The sequence below is a fragment of the Ostrea edulis genome, chromosome 2, assembly GCF_947568905.1.
Source record: "Ostrea edulis chromosome 2, xbOstEdul1.1, whole genome shotgun sequence".
NCBI lineage: Eukaryota > Metazoa > Mollusca > Bivalvia > Ostreida > Ostreidae > Ostrea > Ostrea edulis.
Window position 1 is genome coordinate 81,715,146 of NC_079165.1, and position 17,720 is coordinate 81,732,865.

The 17,720-nt window shown below is 35.1% G+C and overlaps 2 protein-coding genes across 3 annotated transcripts in view; one reads left to right on the forward strand and one right to left on the reverse strand.

Annotated features, from left to right (window-relative positions):
* Positions 1 to 2,176, reverse strand: part of LOC125680560 (E3 ubiquitin-protein ligase NRDP1-like) — a 14,809-nt gene extending 12,633 nt beyond the window's left edge. The window contains exon 1 of the mRNA XM_048920248.2: positions 2,063 to 2,176. The gene's annotated coding sequence lies outside the window, so the exon portion shown is untranslated. The remainder of the gene's footprint in view (positions 1 to 2,062) is intronic.
* On the forward strand, positions 1,575 to 16,990 carry LOC125680559 (uncharacterized). 2 transcript variants are annotated; one of them, XM_056155147.1, is made up of 11 exons: positions 1,575 to 1,740; positions 2,322 to 2,512; positions 7,788 to 8,117; positions 8,913 to 9,080; positions 10,421 to 10,611; positions 10,781 to 10,954; positions 12,017 to 12,129; positions 13,956 to 14,013; positions 14,358 to 14,594; positions 14,840 to 14,972; positions 15,132 to 16,990. In XM_056155147.1, exons 3-11 carry the CDS (start codon positions 7,798 to 7,800, stop codon positions 15,226 to 15,228), a joined length of 1,491 nt encoding a protein of 496 aa, XP_056011122.1. In that variant the 5' UTR covers positions 1,575 to 1,740; positions 2,322 to 2,512; positions 7,788 to 7,797; the 3' UTR covers positions 15,229 to 16,990. The 2 variants fall into 2 exon arrangements, with proteins under 2 accessions (XP_056011122.1, XP_048776204.2); XM_048920247.2 differs by lacking the exon at positions 1,575 to 1,740 and having other exon boundaries at positions 2,166 to 2,512.
* Positions 16,991 to 17,720: the final 730 nt, after the last annotated feature.

The following is a 17,720-nucleotide window of genomic DNA, read 5'->3' on the forward strand; positions in this document are numbered from 1 at the left end:
GTTTATAATAGGATTGTGTTCGGGCGACAATCGATTATGAAAAATGGAATCGATAATTGGAATCGACGAGCCAAAAACGATCGACAATCAATTGTCGGCGACAATCGTTTCATTACTAGACTCAACATCCATGGTACTACACTGTAGAAACAGCATTGTCACTTCTACTCGTTTCCATCCATGCTTTCAATGTTTTGTCATTGACGATGTTGATCCTGTAGCGTATTTTCAATGTGTCTGACATATCTTAAATATACTGTCATTATTTACAGTTTCGTCCACAATGCCATCATTTAACAATTGATCAAAATACTGCGGCCTTTGAGGATTTTGACGACATTTCGTTTAAATGGATTTCTAATGATTCTATTATTAAAACTAAACCCGAACCGAAATATGGAAAAATGGAACCGAACCCGACCCGAACAACATGACCCGCGGTTTTCGGTTATTTCGGGTACCCGTTGCAGCCCTATAGGTTGTACGTAGACTTTTAATCTACAATAATCTCAGTCACGTGCTTATGGGGACTGGTGTACTAGAAACTTCGAAGACCAGCACCAGACCGATGGATTCGAACCCAGGCCCTTTGAATCTCAAAATAAGTTGCTCCAGAACCAACAGAGCTATATCTGACCACTGGCGATCAAACCCAGCTGACCACTACATTCCTCCCCAGTAATTGTTTTTGGGGCTAAAATGCCACGGATATTCGACTGTTTCCCCTCACTAAAATTAGCTAGTTTTTCCCAATTATATATATATGTTTTTCCCAATTTCAAATCTAGGGAAATTAGGCCATTTTCAAAAAAAGGTTACCGTATATTTCTGACAGAGTAAATACATTTTTTTTCTTCAGTTTTATTCTCCAAACCACTGCACATGCAAAAGGTTTTGTAAAGAATGTGTAAAACAATAGAGGCATCCATATAAGCAGATATACAGCGAAGTATATATATAGCTTCCAGATGTAGATTAAGCCATATTGTTTACAATTTAGTTTGACCGCCATTTTTTGTAGGGTCAGGCTAATAACAGGAAGTGGCCAACAGTATAGGGTTTTACTAAAATTCAAAAAATACAAAACAGGAGAGACATTCCGGAAACTTGATTATTAATATAATATTTACAAGATTATGGGTACAAATGCTGGTGAATTAATAATTTATTAATATTTTCTTTGTGAAATTAGACAATAAGTATTTCTTAGAAAAAGTAAATAATTTATATACAAGGTGTGACTTCCAATACATATTTAATGTTAAATAATGATTTATTTTATGATTTTAAATCAGATCTAAAATAAACCTCAAACAAAACAATTTTTATTTGATTATTTTATGCATCTTTACCATTTTAATTTACTATGAATGATTTTTCCCAATTTGAGGAAAATGTCGCTAATTTTTCCCAATTCAAAAGGAGGGGTGGTAGTGAAAAACAAAAAAAATCACTGCTCCCTCCTTATGTGTCATCACACTTGAAAACATCAACCCAGGTAGTTTCTGTGGAAACGACGGGGTTATTTATATTCGGTCTTTCCGGGATAGGAAAGACCGAATATAAATAACCCCCTCGTTTCCACAGAAACTACAACCCAGGGTTTTTATCATTTATGGCAGGCATTTTCACCTGTTAGTCCCAGCCCCCAAAGGATGGTTTTCGGCACCAAATTTAACAGGAAGGGAGAAAATGCAACGGAGCAGACCGGGATTTGAACCTGGGCCCACTGAATCTCTAGTAAGTTACTGTTAGCTGTCTGGCCACCGGCGATCGAACCCGGCTGACCGCTACCAATAAATGAAAGTAACACATTAACTTTAATACTAATTCTCCAATATGAAGAGCATTCAAATCCTACCCACTTCAGACTCCTGTTAGTTATAAGTTAGAAAAAGGCTTTCACACAAAAGTAAACCGCATGCAATAGCCTGAACTGAAGGAAGGGAGAAATACTAAATTAGGTCTGGATCTACAACACAGCTCCAAAGTAAGGCTAGAAACAAGCTTACAGATGACCAATATAGAGTATCTAAATATTCTATCAATTATTTCATCTCACCTCTAACTCATCTAACTGTTAATGGAAATCCCCTCATCTTCAACATTTTCTCAAATATTCCGAAAATTACCACTTCCTCTAATAATTTGCACATGCGCAAAACTATAAACTAGATCAAAGGAGGAAGCCTAAAATAATTTATATAAAATTGAGTTCAGTGTTATTCGTTACATTAATTTTAACTGTAAAATCACGATGAAATGAATATATTATTTACGGGCTAATGACTCTTGATTTTTTTTCTTTTTGTCGTATTTAGCCTAGAGAGAGAGAGAAAAAGAATTCAATGTTGCATCTTTAAAACGCTTTATTGCTAAGGAGAGAGCGAAGAAGAATTCAAGCTGAAATATTACATTGAGCGTTTCCAAAACATGATATTTCAAGTCTAAACAATATCGAGAAGGCATTGCGCAAAAATCTCCAGAATCCTCTTGTGCGGATAGTAAACAGGTATTTTTGTTATCTTGAATACATAAATTATGTAGTACTCATAAATCACGAGCGTGTTTGTTCCATCTCATTCTACACTGAAGGCTACAGCAACACTGAGGCTACGAACGACGGCAAGTCAAAATATTACAGCCGAATCTCGCCAAGATTAGGTGACGACCTGTCCTAAGACATAAAATATTCTACCTCACTGCCTCCATTACCCTTTTGAATTCTTTGCGCGTGTCAGAATGAAAATAAACATGACTGTGTACTGCTCTAGTCTATAGGTATTCTCTTTAGAGAAGTCGAGAGGCATAGCCTTCATCGACTTTTCTTCGCAAGCATCACAGGCACTTGTTTCTGTAAATTACTTATGACCTCTGTATACTAATAACAACACAAGGTACCTAGCTTCAAATGACACAGAATGGCACCCCCTGAGAATGTCGGCCTTTTGAACCTCCAAGGAATATGCGATGCTAATGTATTTACTACCGTTGTATTGTACAATCATTCAGCTTAAAAACCATGTATGACATTACTGCATTCATTGCCTCTTGTCGCCGAAAACTGCAACAAAAAATGGCTTTTCCGTTTTATACCACGAAGTGCTATGTACTGATACCGCACAGAATGAAAATTGTATATTCGTTGTGTTGAAAAATAAAGTCTCATTGTTTTATTATCATAATAAATTGATACGATGTTTATTACCAAAAAATATTGAACATATTGCTTTCTTAACAAAATAAAAATTTTGAATTGAAGGCGCTGTACGCTATTTTTAGTTACTCAAAAAAACCAAAGCTGTTGGTACGTTTCGGGATTTTACATGTCATCAGAAGATAGAAGCTAAGACTTCCCGAGTGGAGATTTAAAAATATTTTCGTGTCGGAATCATTTCTGATGAAGATAATAATGAAATTATGACTTACTGTAAATACAACTTCGTTAACTAGTATGAGAAATATTTCTGCCAATTGCATGTTTCATGCAGATCTATGGAAAGTCAGAGAAAATACAGATAAAAGATTATTTGGAAGCATGCAAAATAGAGCAAGGAAAGTTTTTTTTAGTGGTGTGTTATTGACTTTGTGGTATGTATTGATGTGGCAAGTACCTGTTGTTGCATTGAAGTTTTATGAAACCCACCATAAGTACCAAGAACGCTGCAGGCACATATCAATGTTTTTCGGAGGCGACTGGCCAACCCTTAACATTAACTGTTATTTTCATGCATGCAAATGAAGATATATTGCGAGAATGGCTGGCCCTCCACTATTTTTGATAGTACGATGTAGTAGTGAATGAGAAGATATTAATGCATGTAAGCTTGAAAGTTATGAATTGAAGCCCTGGAGCAAAGAATGACCCCCCCCCCCCCTCCCAGCCTGAGGGGAAAAAATTGCGACAGCAATGACGAACACTATATAACGACCCCCCCCCCCCCTGCACACACTGATTAAGGTTCTGAAGGTCTTTATCATGACTATCATATTTTTATCATTATCTGTCAGGAAATGTAAACAAGCCATGTGCAACTTACAACTTCTCTGGCGAACCCCCTCCCCCGCATCCCTAATATTACGGATCTGTGCCGATATGGAAAAATTCACAGGCATCTGAAGTATGGACACCCCCCCCCCCCCCCTTTCTGATTTTTTGGGGCGGCGATTATTTCTCCGAAGTGTGTGGATTCCCCGTCTATTCCATCCTAATTTCGAATTATGTAATCGTAAACATGCTTTTTTGTAAGCCTTAAATACCTTATACTGTTTATAATAAGTATATTCTGTATTATACCAGTCCAGTAGAAGGCCAATCTCTAAAGCTTGTGAAAAGTGTGAAACAACTACATCAATCGAAATTGGGTTGAGAGAGACAAGGAATCCACACATTTTGGAGGAATTATCACCGCAAAAAAAATCAGAAGGGGGGATTATAGTTATCAGGTGTCTGTGGAAAAAAATATGGAGGATGGAGTCCCCTTTATTTTTTGTAGCATTTCCCCCCCTAATGTTAGTAACTAAATTATATAAAATAAGATCAATTGTGGTTAATGGTCACCATTAAAATCATCCTTTTGCCTGTTATTTTTAATTCATCTCTGATGCTCTATCTTTCTATAAATAATTCTAAAGAATTCCAAACGTAATTTTAGAAGAGCGTGCTAGCCAGTCAAAATCGACCACGTATTCTGTACGGTATCAGTACATAGCACTTCGTGGTATAAAACGGAAAAGCCATTTTTTGTTGCAGTTTTCGGCGACAAGAGGCAAAGAATGCAGTCATGTCATACATGGTTTTTAAGCTGAATGATTGTACAATACAATGGTAGTAAATACATTAGCATCGCATATTCCTTGGAGGCTCAAAAGGCCGACATTCTCAGGGGGTGCCATTCTGTGTCATTTGAAGCTAGGTACCTTGTGTTGTTATTAGTATACAGAGGTCATAAGTAATTTACAGAAACAAGTGCCTGTGGCAAGCATTCATATTTTGATTCTGGAAAACGTGTAAATGCCGGAGTCGGTGACGGTTTATGCTTCGACCGACGTTTCGACTCAGATGTGCCTGGATTTATGCAATAGACAACTTGTTTTCAAACATTTAGCAGTAATGCACAAAACCGTCACAAGAAAATCAACATTTACTTGCTTTTAATCCATTTTCAACATTTCCCCTGTCCCGGGTTTACGTTAACTGGTCTTGGGAGTTGTCAAAATAGGGGACCAGTTAAGAGAATGTAAACAGAGTTGTGATTTAAACCCGGGACAGGGGACATGTTGAAAATGGATTAAAAGCAAGTAAGTGTTGATTTCCTTGTGACGGTTTTGTGCATTACTGCTAAATGTTTGAAAACAAGTTGTCTATTGCGTAAATCCAGGCACATCTGAGTCGAAACGTCGGTCGAAGCATAAACCGTCACCAACTCCGGCATTTACACGTTTTCCAGAATCAAAATATGAATGCTTGCGAAGAGAAGTCGATGAAGGCTATGCCTCTCGACTTCTCTAAAGAGAATAGTCTATAGGCAGACTAGGGGTGATTTCAGTGAGATTTTACTTTGTGCCAGAATTATCCACTATTTGACTTTGACCATTATCTGACAAAACCTAAACTCTTTTATCAGTTTTCTATGATTCTATAATATTTTATTTTACCCTCTACCCTAGACATGATCAGTAAGGAGAATACTAACCTGATGATCATTTTACTTTCTAGGCCGCTAATCCTGTTTCATGAGTTGCTCCACATTCAATGTTTACTTTTTGGGGATTTTTTTAATAATTTTTTTTGTATTTATTGTTTTTTACATTCTTAGTGCAAAGTTATGAGAGAATCTCACTGGGTATGAGTTATTAACATTTGCACTGATTAACACAAGTTAACTCGTCCTACCTGAAATTAATTATTATAAGTCTATCATTACTATATCGCGCATTGCATCTTCACTAGCCAAGGATTTACGATACGCTCCACTACTCTACAACCCTTGGCTGCATTAGCACAATTTTCGTGTCAACAATTTCCTGCATATGATTATAGATGCAGGCCTAGTACCCGACATCTAATCAGATAGCGTATTATGTTACACCACGTGCAAAACAAAGGAATGTGTAAACAATTAGTCATTATCTTCAAAACGGTGATGTGTAAACTGTGCAATGAGGTTTTGCCTGTGAAAGAAAGTTTATTAATTTTAAATGATTTGCATATAACATCGTGTAACTCACTGGGTGCAGCCGTTTTATTTTAACAACACACAAAGTGTAGTTGAATAACGCATTTTCATTGCTTGAACATGATGTAATCCAAACAAAGTTTGTTTTCTCCATCTGCTAGAGACAAAGCTACAAAACTCGTGCTAACGCAGCCAAGGGTTGTAGAGAAGCGGAGTGGATCGTAAACCCTTGGCTAGTGAAGATGTGTGTATTGTGGATCAGTCCATTAGATGAATAGGACATATCTTAATTTGCTTCTTAGAAAACATTGATCAAAAAGCCAAAAACAATATTTAAAAATGTAATTTACTGTGTAAATATGTTAAAACTTTGTAGATTTAGTGACAGTAGTTTATCTTTTAGTGCTAGTGTTTACTGTATGTCTTTAGTCAACTTATGTAAATTTTAAATTTCATTTGTCCCGAAGAAAGGACAGGTCGTCTAAAAAAATTGACAATCTAATTGTTCCTGTTGTTGGTCATTTTAGTGCTTTTTAGCTCACCTGAGCTGAGAGCTCAAGTGAGCTTTTCTGATTGCCTGTTGTCCGTCGTCTGTCCATCTGTCTGTAAACTTCAATTTTTTTTACTTCTTCTCCAGAACCACTGAGCCAATTTCAACCAAACTTGGCAAAAAGCATCCTTTGGTGAAGTGCTTTCGTGTGTGTTTAAATGAAGGGCCATGCCCCCTTCAAAAGGGAGATAAATACAAAAATAGGATGGGGTCATTTAAAAATCTTTTTCTCAAGAATCTCTGGGCCATAAGAGCTGAAATTTACATGAAAACTTCCCAACACAGTGCAGATTCATTCAAGTTTGTTAAAATCATGACCCCTGAGAGTAGGATGGGGCCACAATAGGGGATCAAAAATTTTACATACAAATATATGGGGAAATTTTTTTAAAATCTTCTCAAGAACCACTGGGCCAAAAAAGTTTACCTTTACATGAAAGCTTTCTGACATAGTGCAGATTCAGTTTTTTTTAAATCATGGCTCCCAGGGGTAGGATGGTGCCACAATAGGGGATCAAAGTTTTACATACAAGTATACATAGGGGAAATCTTCAGAAATCTTCTTGAACTTTTGAAGAATCACTGGGCCAGAAAAGTTCACATTTACATGAAAGCTTCCTATCATAGTGAAGATTCAAGTGTGTTAAAAGCATGACCCCCCAGGGGTAGGATGGGCCACAGTAAGGGGTCAAAGTTTTACATACAAATATATAGGGAAAGTCTTTTTAAAAAAATTCTTCTCAAGAACCATTAGGCCAGAGAAGTTTACATTTACATGAAAGCTTCCTGACATAGTGCAGATTTAAGTTTGCATAAATCATGGCCTCTGGGAGTAGGTTCGGGCCACAATAGAGATCAAAGTTTTACATGCGAATATTTAGGGAAAATCTTTAAATATGGGTCAAGATGACTCAGGTGAGCGATGTGATCCATGGGCCTTTTGTTATAATTCTTGTATTTAGCCCTGTATCCTCCACTTTGTGGACCCGACTCTTAGAGGTATTTGGGTGATGTTGGAACTCAATTTATGTATATATATTAAAGTATCTTTTGTATAGATCTCTAGTTATGGCAAGTGTTGAGACACCAAATCTGGTTGAAGGAGGTATTGATGTTGGGAAATCAAACCTTTCTCAGACTGACACGAATCAAGAAAATGAAAATCCAAACATACCTGCAACTACCTCACAGACTGCTGAAACTCAAGACATACCACTGCAAGAAATTGGAAAAGAGAATTGTCAACGTCCTGCAGTGAATGGTGCATTTTCCATGGATGATGAAAACAAACAAGAAAGCATTCCACCAGTTACATACCATGACATAATTCCAGAGCTTCTGATGAGAGCAGAGACAAAAGATCATGCTCCCCAGTACTCTCGGTTTGGGTTAGTATCATACTACCTGAACTCATTTTAATAAGTCAAAACAAGGTGTGTGTTCTTTAGTACATGTAACAAGACTTTTTATAAAAGGCTGGGATTGCTATAGTGGCCTTTTGCAGTCCATTATAAATCTCTGATTGCACATGAGCAAATTATTGAAAATGTCAATGAAATATTGCATAATTTTCTTTAAAATTTCATCTTGTTCTGTATTAGAAATTGGCTTTCTGCTCTGTCAGTGAGTTCAAATATTATTTTGAATAGCATTTGAACAATTGTACAATTAATGGCAAAACCTATTGCTATATGTACATAAAAAGGAAATATCCATCTTATTCTTTTCCTTCAAAATACATCCATATTGAAATAACTGATACTGAGTAATATATACAGTTTGCTAGTGCATGATAACGCATCACAAAACTTACACTTACACACTAGGAGTAAAATTTGCATATGTGTAAAATCTACACAGGTCTATGAGTAAAAAGGTGCATATTATGAACAGGGCTTAATTCATTTTCACAAATCAAGGCTGAATTGTACACTCCTCTCCCCTTTCACGTTTCAGCTGTGGCTTGCAACGATGGGCTCAATCATGTATAAGTTCATAACTCTATGTATGTAAATGTATTGCTCGCACCTATTTTTATGATAATCAAAATATAATTTTTGAATAGGATTTCTTGCAAGCTACATGTACTTTAGGGCCTTATTACAACCTGCTAGATGTTGCTTGAAAATCGTGCATATAAAATGGCACGTGATGTATAAAATTTCTCTGGCTTGATGTTTTAGAACACTGATTGAGAGAGCAAATGACTGGCTGAAGGAAAACCCGGGTCAGATGCTGTGGAAATGTGAGACTGTGATATTTAAACTCGGGACAGATGAAAATGTCAATACTGATGATGTTTATTTCATGGAGTCTGCTTATGGAACCAATGTATTCCTCATGGGTCTGAGGTCAGTGAGATGAAATAAACATGAATATCATTTATTGTCTGATGTACACTGTATATGACATCCTACAAGTCAGATTGAAATTGTTTCTGTAATATCTGTAGAATGAATCGAATTTGAATATCTAAAGATGGGATGCGAGAGGATTGATTTTAATCAGACTGGGCATGAAAGTGCACTGAACAGAACTCAGAACTTAATCTGCAGTCTTATGGAATGAAGTTAATTTGTTTTTATCAACGAATACAATATTTCAGTCCATGTTACATGATTGGAATTCATAGAAATTATCTTCATTCCTTATAATTCAGTGTAATCTTATTATTTCTGTCAACATAAAACTTTGAATTTGGTGTGAAGTGGAGCAATAATGTAATAGAAGCATACTTAAAATCCGTATTATAACATTTTCTGCTGTCAGACAATACAGCTATTCATTTTAAATGTATACAGCCTCTCACCTCTGTCGGTGCGGGTTCGAATCCTGCTTGCGCCGGTAAGTGGGAAAGTTTCCCAGTTTACTGTCGGAAGGTCGGTGGTACTGGTCTCTTCCCAGGTACATTATATCTGGGTTCTCTCTTCCACCAATAAAAACTGGGCGCCACCATATAACTGAAAAATTGTTGAGTGTGGCGGAAACATCAATCAATCAATCTAAAGAATACCAATAAACCAATCAAATTGTCTGTTACCAGGGCACTGGAATCAAACTACAACTTATTCTACTGAATTAATATTTTAATTAGTATACATTTTATTTCATATAATTGTATAATTTCTCATCAGATGTCCTTAGGTAAGGTTTTTGGAATACATTGAATATATTGATATCATACACCACACACCCACACCATAAACTAGTCTCTTGTTTCCAGCTTTACATCTTAATATTCTCTAACTTTTATTTGCATTCATCAGTTCTTTTAAAAGTCTTATGATATATTTTCTGTACATGTGTTTATATACAGTGTATTTGTGAAGTGCTTTAAGAGAGTAATGTTATTATATAGGGCACGTACAATATGAATTATTATTGTCTCCCCTTCCCAGAGGGGGACCTAATGTTTTAGTGTGAATTCTTCAGAATAAAAGAATTTGGGGTGCATTTTTTTTCCTTTCTTTTTTTTTCCTTTTAGTCCAGACCATATTTTTTTTGTCGTTTGACATGGGCCTTTGAGATTTGGTATGTTCACAACACGGCTTTCATAATTTTCCACTTTAAGATGATCCCTAAAGAAATTTTTTTCTTTAAATTATGTAAAATGGAAGGGGAGACATCAGTTTTAGTGTGCTTAAACAACTCTTCATAATGATGATATTGTTTTCATAATTATTTTCAAAAGGCTATGGCTTGTACCTAGACCCTCCCCAGACATTCCAGTGGAACAAATTGGTTACACATCAGCTTTACCCGGACGGCAAACTGCAATAATGCAAGGACAATATGAATCTTGTATTAACGTGTCACAAGGGATCAAGCTCACAGAGATGCTTGGAAATCTGAACAAACAGATTATGAAGAATCCCTTGCCAGGTATACGCAAATACAGATATAACATGGAGTGTTTTTGGTGATGACTGTTCAGTGCAATGGACTATGTAAAAATTTGGTTAAACAAAAGCAATGCCTACAAAACTAGGATTTATTTTAACCTCTCTGCATATCACCGAGGATTCACTTAAGCAAACAACTTGTTTTCTAGGAAACATTTTGAATGTGGAGACCATGGTTTATCGAATTTCAACTGACTTTGGAGAACCGCTGGCAGTGGATCCCGATCAAACGTGCTGGGCTGAAAATGGAGGAAAGGCTGCGGCCGCTATCCATGGCCTGAGGATCTACTTCATTATTGGAAAGCCCCAATACTGTACTATTGGTATGTAAGAAACAGAGAAATATTGTTTGGTGCACGTTTACAATCAATATACTGTAAATGTGTTGTATTTAGAGTGTTCAATATTTGGAGGAAATTGATTTTCAAACGGGTGGACCCGCAAAGTCGGCCCGGAGAATTCAGCTCGTCGGCGGGCAGCTGCTGCGTGACTCGAGATTTGATTTAGCATTTTCTAAATGTGCTATATAAATATATATATATATATATATATATGCAAGACATTTAGCATTGATTTAACGCAACTGCTTTCCATGAAAGGCACTAAACAGAATACACAGCTAAATATAATATGTCTACAGTACATATCACATACATGATTAATTCACATAAATAGAATACACAGCTAAATATAATATGTCTACAGTACATCTCACATACATGATTAATTCACATTTCATCCCACTGGTTTTGGTTCATTGTGTTGATGAGATTATTGATTGATTGATTGAATATTGTTTAACGTCCCTCTCGAGAATATTTCACTCATATGGAGACACTGAATGTGACAGGCCTGCTTAAGCAGTGTGACAAATATTTGAAAATCAAATAAATGGCACCTGTTTAACATGCTTCATATTCTAGCATTTTTAAATTGAAATATTCATATTTCAAATGTTTTTGCCTTGGATGCCTCTACAAATTGCATTGATAGAGATTTTGTCATAAATGTACTGCAGTTGTTAACAATGCACATATAAATCTTAATAAATGTAGTACATCTATTTTAACAGATAGAAATTCTGACAAAAATGAAAGCAGACTGTAAATATGGAAATAAATTTCATTTTTAAAATACATGGGTTTGAGCTGGAATGCTTCACATCAGCATACTGTACATGAAGTCCCATCATGTTTCATGAAGCATGCCAGCTTAAAGCCTCAGAATTCATACCCTCATATATTTTCAAAAATGAAAAATATTTAATACATAACTTAAGTATTTTATATCGATAACTCAATGCACATAAGTAATTATCACTTTATTTTACCTTTGCAGAAACTCAATTAATGTGAAGCAAACCTTCATTCTTTTATTGTATTTAGGTTTCCATGATGAACAGCCAGACATATCTGAGAGCTCTTTTGGATCAACAATTAAGTTTTTGCCCTTCAGAAGGGTTGTTGCCAGAATGGGCATGTGGTTAAAGAAACAAAAGGTAATTTACTACTTGATAATTAAATTTCAGTTTAGGATGATAGACTTCCTCATAAAGTTATTTATTTTACCTTCACTGATTTTTCAATAGACCAGGGTATGACATTTACTTTTTTGAGCACTAGACCAGCCGAGCTACTTTAAATGATTTTTGCTAGACCTGACCTTAAATCCACTAGCCCCGACCAACTTTCCAGAAACTGATAGTTTCTCCATATTCAAATGTAATTAATTCAAATGACAAACATTAAGTTTGCATGAACTAAAACGTACTTAATTGTCTCAAAAAAAAGAGCTTTAGTCTCGTCATTCAGTTTAATGCTTTCATTTTCAAATACATTTTCTGTTTCTTTAAATTCTACCCAACACGGAAGTTCTCTAGTTCATTTAAAATAAAATGATCTCAACCGGTTTTGTTGAAGTCTCTATTTCATAAGCCCAGCTTTGTTTCTTCCCAACCTTTTACTTTTTTTCTCTTGGGACATCTTTTCTTGAGGACGAGAAGTTGTATTTGAATATAGAGACATTCTCGCACACATGTCAACACCGAAAAATGGCTGTTTACGACATAATTTATTAATTTGATAAACACTTTCTTATATTTGATTCAAATAAACTTGTTTTTTTTTTAAATGAAAATAAATTCATCTTAAACATAACTTTACACACATTAACATCGAGTAGATGTCGTAAAACATCACTTCTGACCGCGACTTATTTATTAGAACTAAAAATAGAGATTGTGTCATCATGCGGCTTAAAATTGCTCTCAAACTCTACAGTTATTCTTTTTTAGTTAAGAATAAAATATCTTATGGTTTAAAGTAAAGTTTCTTGTATATTTTTTCATCACGGCCAGTCAGACTAGTAAATCGACATTTTACCCGACCGGACCTATCATTTAGTAGACTCAGTCAGTCGGACATGCCTTAGTGTCAAACCCTGTAGACAGAAGTAGATCGTTAGAAATTGTGGATTCCCAAGTATCATTATAAAATAATTAATTTACTTTAAAGCAATCAGTTTACAAAGCTAATTTTCTCCTTGAATTTAACGGATGCATTCAATAGGTGGGGTCTTCTGAGAATCACCTTAACATTCACTTCTGCATATATACCCAATGATAGATATAAACCTGTTGGCAGTAATATGCTGCCAAGATCAAATTGATCAACACAAGCAATTAAATTGCAAAAGTAAGGATTGAATAAACTAAGTTATCAAGACTTGATTCTTTTATTTTTGTCTTCAGTTGTAACAATGAAAATTTCAGATATTAACTTCATTGATGTTTTAAATTTGTATTGGTGTTATGAAATAGTTAAAGTAGAGAGAGAGTTAACCAAATTCCAGATTCCCAGGACTTTACCCCTTGCCATCACCTCAGGAACTAGTATTGATCTCTGGGAACCGGAATCCTGCCAACATTCTTAATGATATACGTAACTGTATAACAATTTTTAGTTTTTATGCCTCCTGTAATCTTCAACTTTAACCTTGGCCATAACTTTTGAATGACTGGAGATGGGGCTTTCATATTTCATATGTGTATTCCTTGTGACAAGACTTTTCTTTTGGTACCAAAATTTTTGACCTCAATATCTTGACCTTGAAAAACTTTAACCTAATTTTTGAAGGTTAGTGATATAGCTTTCATATTTCACATGTGCGTTCCTTGTGACAGAATATCTCCTTGGGTTAACCAGAATTACTTAGAAGCTGTACTGGAGCATTAGTGTTTCACAAACACATCTTGTTTTATAAATAGTCTGCGAAATCTCTCGGTTTAATCTGCAAGTGATGACATTGATCTGCTATTGTTTTTAGAACTTGAGAGTTTTGAATCTACAAAGCATCAGTGTGAAGTGTGTAATGGACTCAAAAGGTATGTTTATCTTTGTAGTTAACTTTTAAAGTAAATCTAGTACTGTATATAATCTTTCATTATATATCTCGAGACTTTATTTTGGCAATTTTATCAGAATTTTTAGAGTCCATGCAGAAAGTGCCACCCTGGTGATTTCATTCATATCAACTCCTTAATTTAAATCCACTTAAAAGCCATTCTTACAAGAATAGAGTTCTCATTTATAGAGTGTTTGATAGTATTTTGTGAAGTAATTTTTGAAGATCATGAATTAATGTGAAATATGCAAACAAATGTGAGCATTCATCTATTTATTTGTAGGTAGAAAATGAAAGTCCAAAAAAGTCATTTTATTTTCACAGGTTTTCTCAAAGTAGACCGAGAAGAGTGCACCACCCAGGAGCCAGCACACATCGAGACAAGATACTGCAAGATCCTCCGGACATTCTTCCAGGTCAACTCCACCAAATCAGATGAGGCCCCTTACAAGTCCCTTAATCTGTCCACACGCCTCTTTGTCCCAGTCAGGGTGTACGGACGCGATTTTGAATCCTGGTCCAAGACTATGATGAGGCTGACAAAATGGATGAACTACACAAGTAAGGAATGACATGATTTTAATGAAGGAAAAAATGTGAAAAGAAATATGTATGTATTATGTTATAGATGGCAAAAATATTAAGCAAATTTCTCTTTTAAGTAAATAGAGCCAAACTTCATTTCATATAATATTTGCTAAGTAGAGATACATGTATATATGAATAAAATCTTTAAAAGTTTCAAATTCTTGTAAACTTGTTCATTTTACTTGAAAAAGAGGAATCCAATATTTTTTTGCCCACAGAGATTCCTCCGTTTGGTGTTGAGACTGTAAAGTACCAGATCTACATAGATGGCTACAACACGCCTGTTTTAGAGGATAAAGTCGACACATCCATCAGGCGAAATATGGGGCGTTACCAACTTTCTACAATCAGGTGGGTACACAAGCACTACAAACACTGTAGCTGATTAGAGTATGTAAACATTTCAGAAAAGACCAGCTACAGTTATTTATCTAGGGTAAAAAATTATCAGAGAAGTATTTAAAAGAAAACATTTGGGTTCCTAATCATTTCCTGTACTTTGATTTGAAGGATGTACTTCCCTGCGGCGTATGAGGAACCACCCACAGAAGTGGCCCCTGAGGTGGACACCGGTTATTATGCTTCGTGGGGATGCTCCATTTCATAGAGTGACCAATCAGAGACTTTGACCTGAAAACCTACCCGTCCATCAATCACTGTGGTGGCTGAACTTGTGACCGTTCTTCAGAAAAAAGATTTCCAGTTTGTTATTACTTGTAATATTTTATGTGTTATGAATTAGAAAATTTACACATGGGTCTACACAAATTGAGAACTTGTGAAAATTGACTCACTGTTTCATGTCAGTTCCCATCTGTATCACAGCGTTAGTTCACACAGATTTGTATGTGTAAGAATTGACCAACCCCAGCCTTTCAGTTCCCCTTGTACTGCAGTTTCCATAATTGCATGTTTGTTGAGTTTATTTTCAATCAAATTGTGGTAATGTTTATGTATTAAATCAAGCAGTATATGGGATACAAACTTACAATCAATTTTCAAAATGTTTTTATATGTACAGTACTTAATTTGTCAGTTACTAAATAGAGTTTAGTTTATTATTTTGCCTTGTAATGTTTATATTCAATGTCATATAAAACTCCCAAGATCGGGTAGTTTTACTTCACAGAAATTGTGCAATGATGAGTGTTCAATATCATGTCCAGTTAATATAAATGATATTACATTCCTTCCCAGTAGGTTGAGAAGGCCATATTGTGCATAATGATAGTATTTTCCACGATCATGTGTGATGTTTATTTCATGAGAATGTGAACTTTTCTGATCTGTGTGCCACATGCTGTCTTTGTAATCATCGGCTTTGTTAACTTTTTACATTTTGGACCTCTTCTCCAGAACCAATCAAACTTGGCACAAATTATCCTTAAATAAAGGGGATTCATGGGTCATTTTTTTGGCAGGGTGGATGGGTTGTTTTGTTGGGTTTTTTTATTTCAAATGAAGGCATATCTCCTTTCCAAGGGGGAAATAAGTTAGAAATAGTGATACTAGCTCCCATTTTGGTGTCGAAAATTTGTGTTGTAAAATTGTAATTACTATTTAATGAAAGAAAAAAATCAGGTTTATAAAATTTTGTTATCAATATATGTGTTAGAAAACCTATCCAGAGGCTCCGTATGAAGCCAGATTACATTATTGTCTTCCTGTACACAATTTTCCCCCTTTATAATGCTATATACATGTATTCAATAGAACCAAAATCTTTAGTTTGATAAAATCTTCAATTTCATTTTAATTTTATCAATGACTATGGTTAGAGTTGCATACAAAACTATCATAATAGTACAATTTTACAACGAAATAAAATTTTCCGATTTAGAGCTACAACTTTAAAAATGTCCCTATGCACTATAAATTCAAATTTCCTGAACAGGGTTCTGTAGATCTCCACTCATATCAGTCTGAATTATTCAATGAGCTCAGGTAAGCATTGTGGCACATGGTCCCCATGACATTACATGTACTGTGTATTACACAGATTGTGAGATTAGTGTCAATCATACCATTTGACATAAATGTTATTTATCAACAACTACTTGGCCTAGGTTGATTTTTGTTGTTTACATTATGTATTTTTCTCTTTATCCAACATTTTAACTTTACAGATTTTTATAATTTATCTCTGTTTGTAGATGTATTTGATATTGTAAGTGATGTTTACAAAACTGTGCAGAGTGCAGTATGTGTATCAGTACTAACACGAAATGCAAAAGTTGATATTCAATAATTTATTAAATTATTAATAATATGTTATTTTTCCGTCCATATCATACTTAGTTTGATGTGTATAATGATCTGATCTTCATATGTACATTTTTCTTCACATAAATAAAAACATTTTCCTTTTATTGAGTGGTATTGTTATGATTTTATCCCTGTTGTACTAATGTAAAACAACTAAAAATGTCATTACATTTCACTTCCACTTGACTGACTTTCTAGAGTGGATCACGCGTATGGCTAGTGCTTTCTTTTTTCAAAAAATCATATGCATATTTCTTATCAGAGACATAAACAAAAGAGATAGTTTAAGTCTACACTACATGAGGATGTTTGCATTATATTACTTTGTGGTTCTTGAGAAGATTTTAAAAGAATTTTTCTTTAAATGTTCTTTAAAAGGTTTTAAACCCCAATTGTGGCCCCACCCCGGCCAGGGCAAGCATGGTTTGATGGTTATGAGAAATTATTTTTAGAAATGTGTAAATCAAACAATTTATTGATTGTAAACGGACGATTTGGGGATAATATCCCCGGAAAAGTTACGTGAAAGGTTCAAGTACTGGGGACATGCAAGTCCTAGAAAACAGTTCACTGTACTCTGATGCACACAACCCCATAGTCCTGAGTTTGAAGAAACAAATCCCAAGTAGCGAAACAATACAAAACACCTCAACATGTTATAAAGAAATACTAAAACCATGGGATCCCTTGAAAGAAAATCTATTCGTTCAAGCTATTGATAAAACGTACGTCGAGGAACTTATTATAATATGTTTAAACAAAATAATTAATTCCGAGGAAATTCCAGAGAAGCACATTAATTGATATAATTGTAGGTGAATCAAATGATGATTA

Bases quoted from the DNA above. Each gene is read 5' to 3' on its own strand.
- LOC125680559 (XM_056155147.1), top strand. From the start codon at position 7,798: ATGGCAAGTGTTGAGACACCAAATCTGGTTGAAGGAGGTATTGATGTT. The intron at 14,595-14,839 runs GTAAGGAATGAC...TTTTGCCCACAG, and splicing joins AAAATGGATGAACTACACAA to AGATTCCTCCGTTTGGTGTT. The intron at 14,973-15,131 runs GTGGGTACACAA...TTTGATTTGAAG, and splicing joins TACCAACTTTCTACAATCAG to GATGTACTTCCCTGCGGCGT.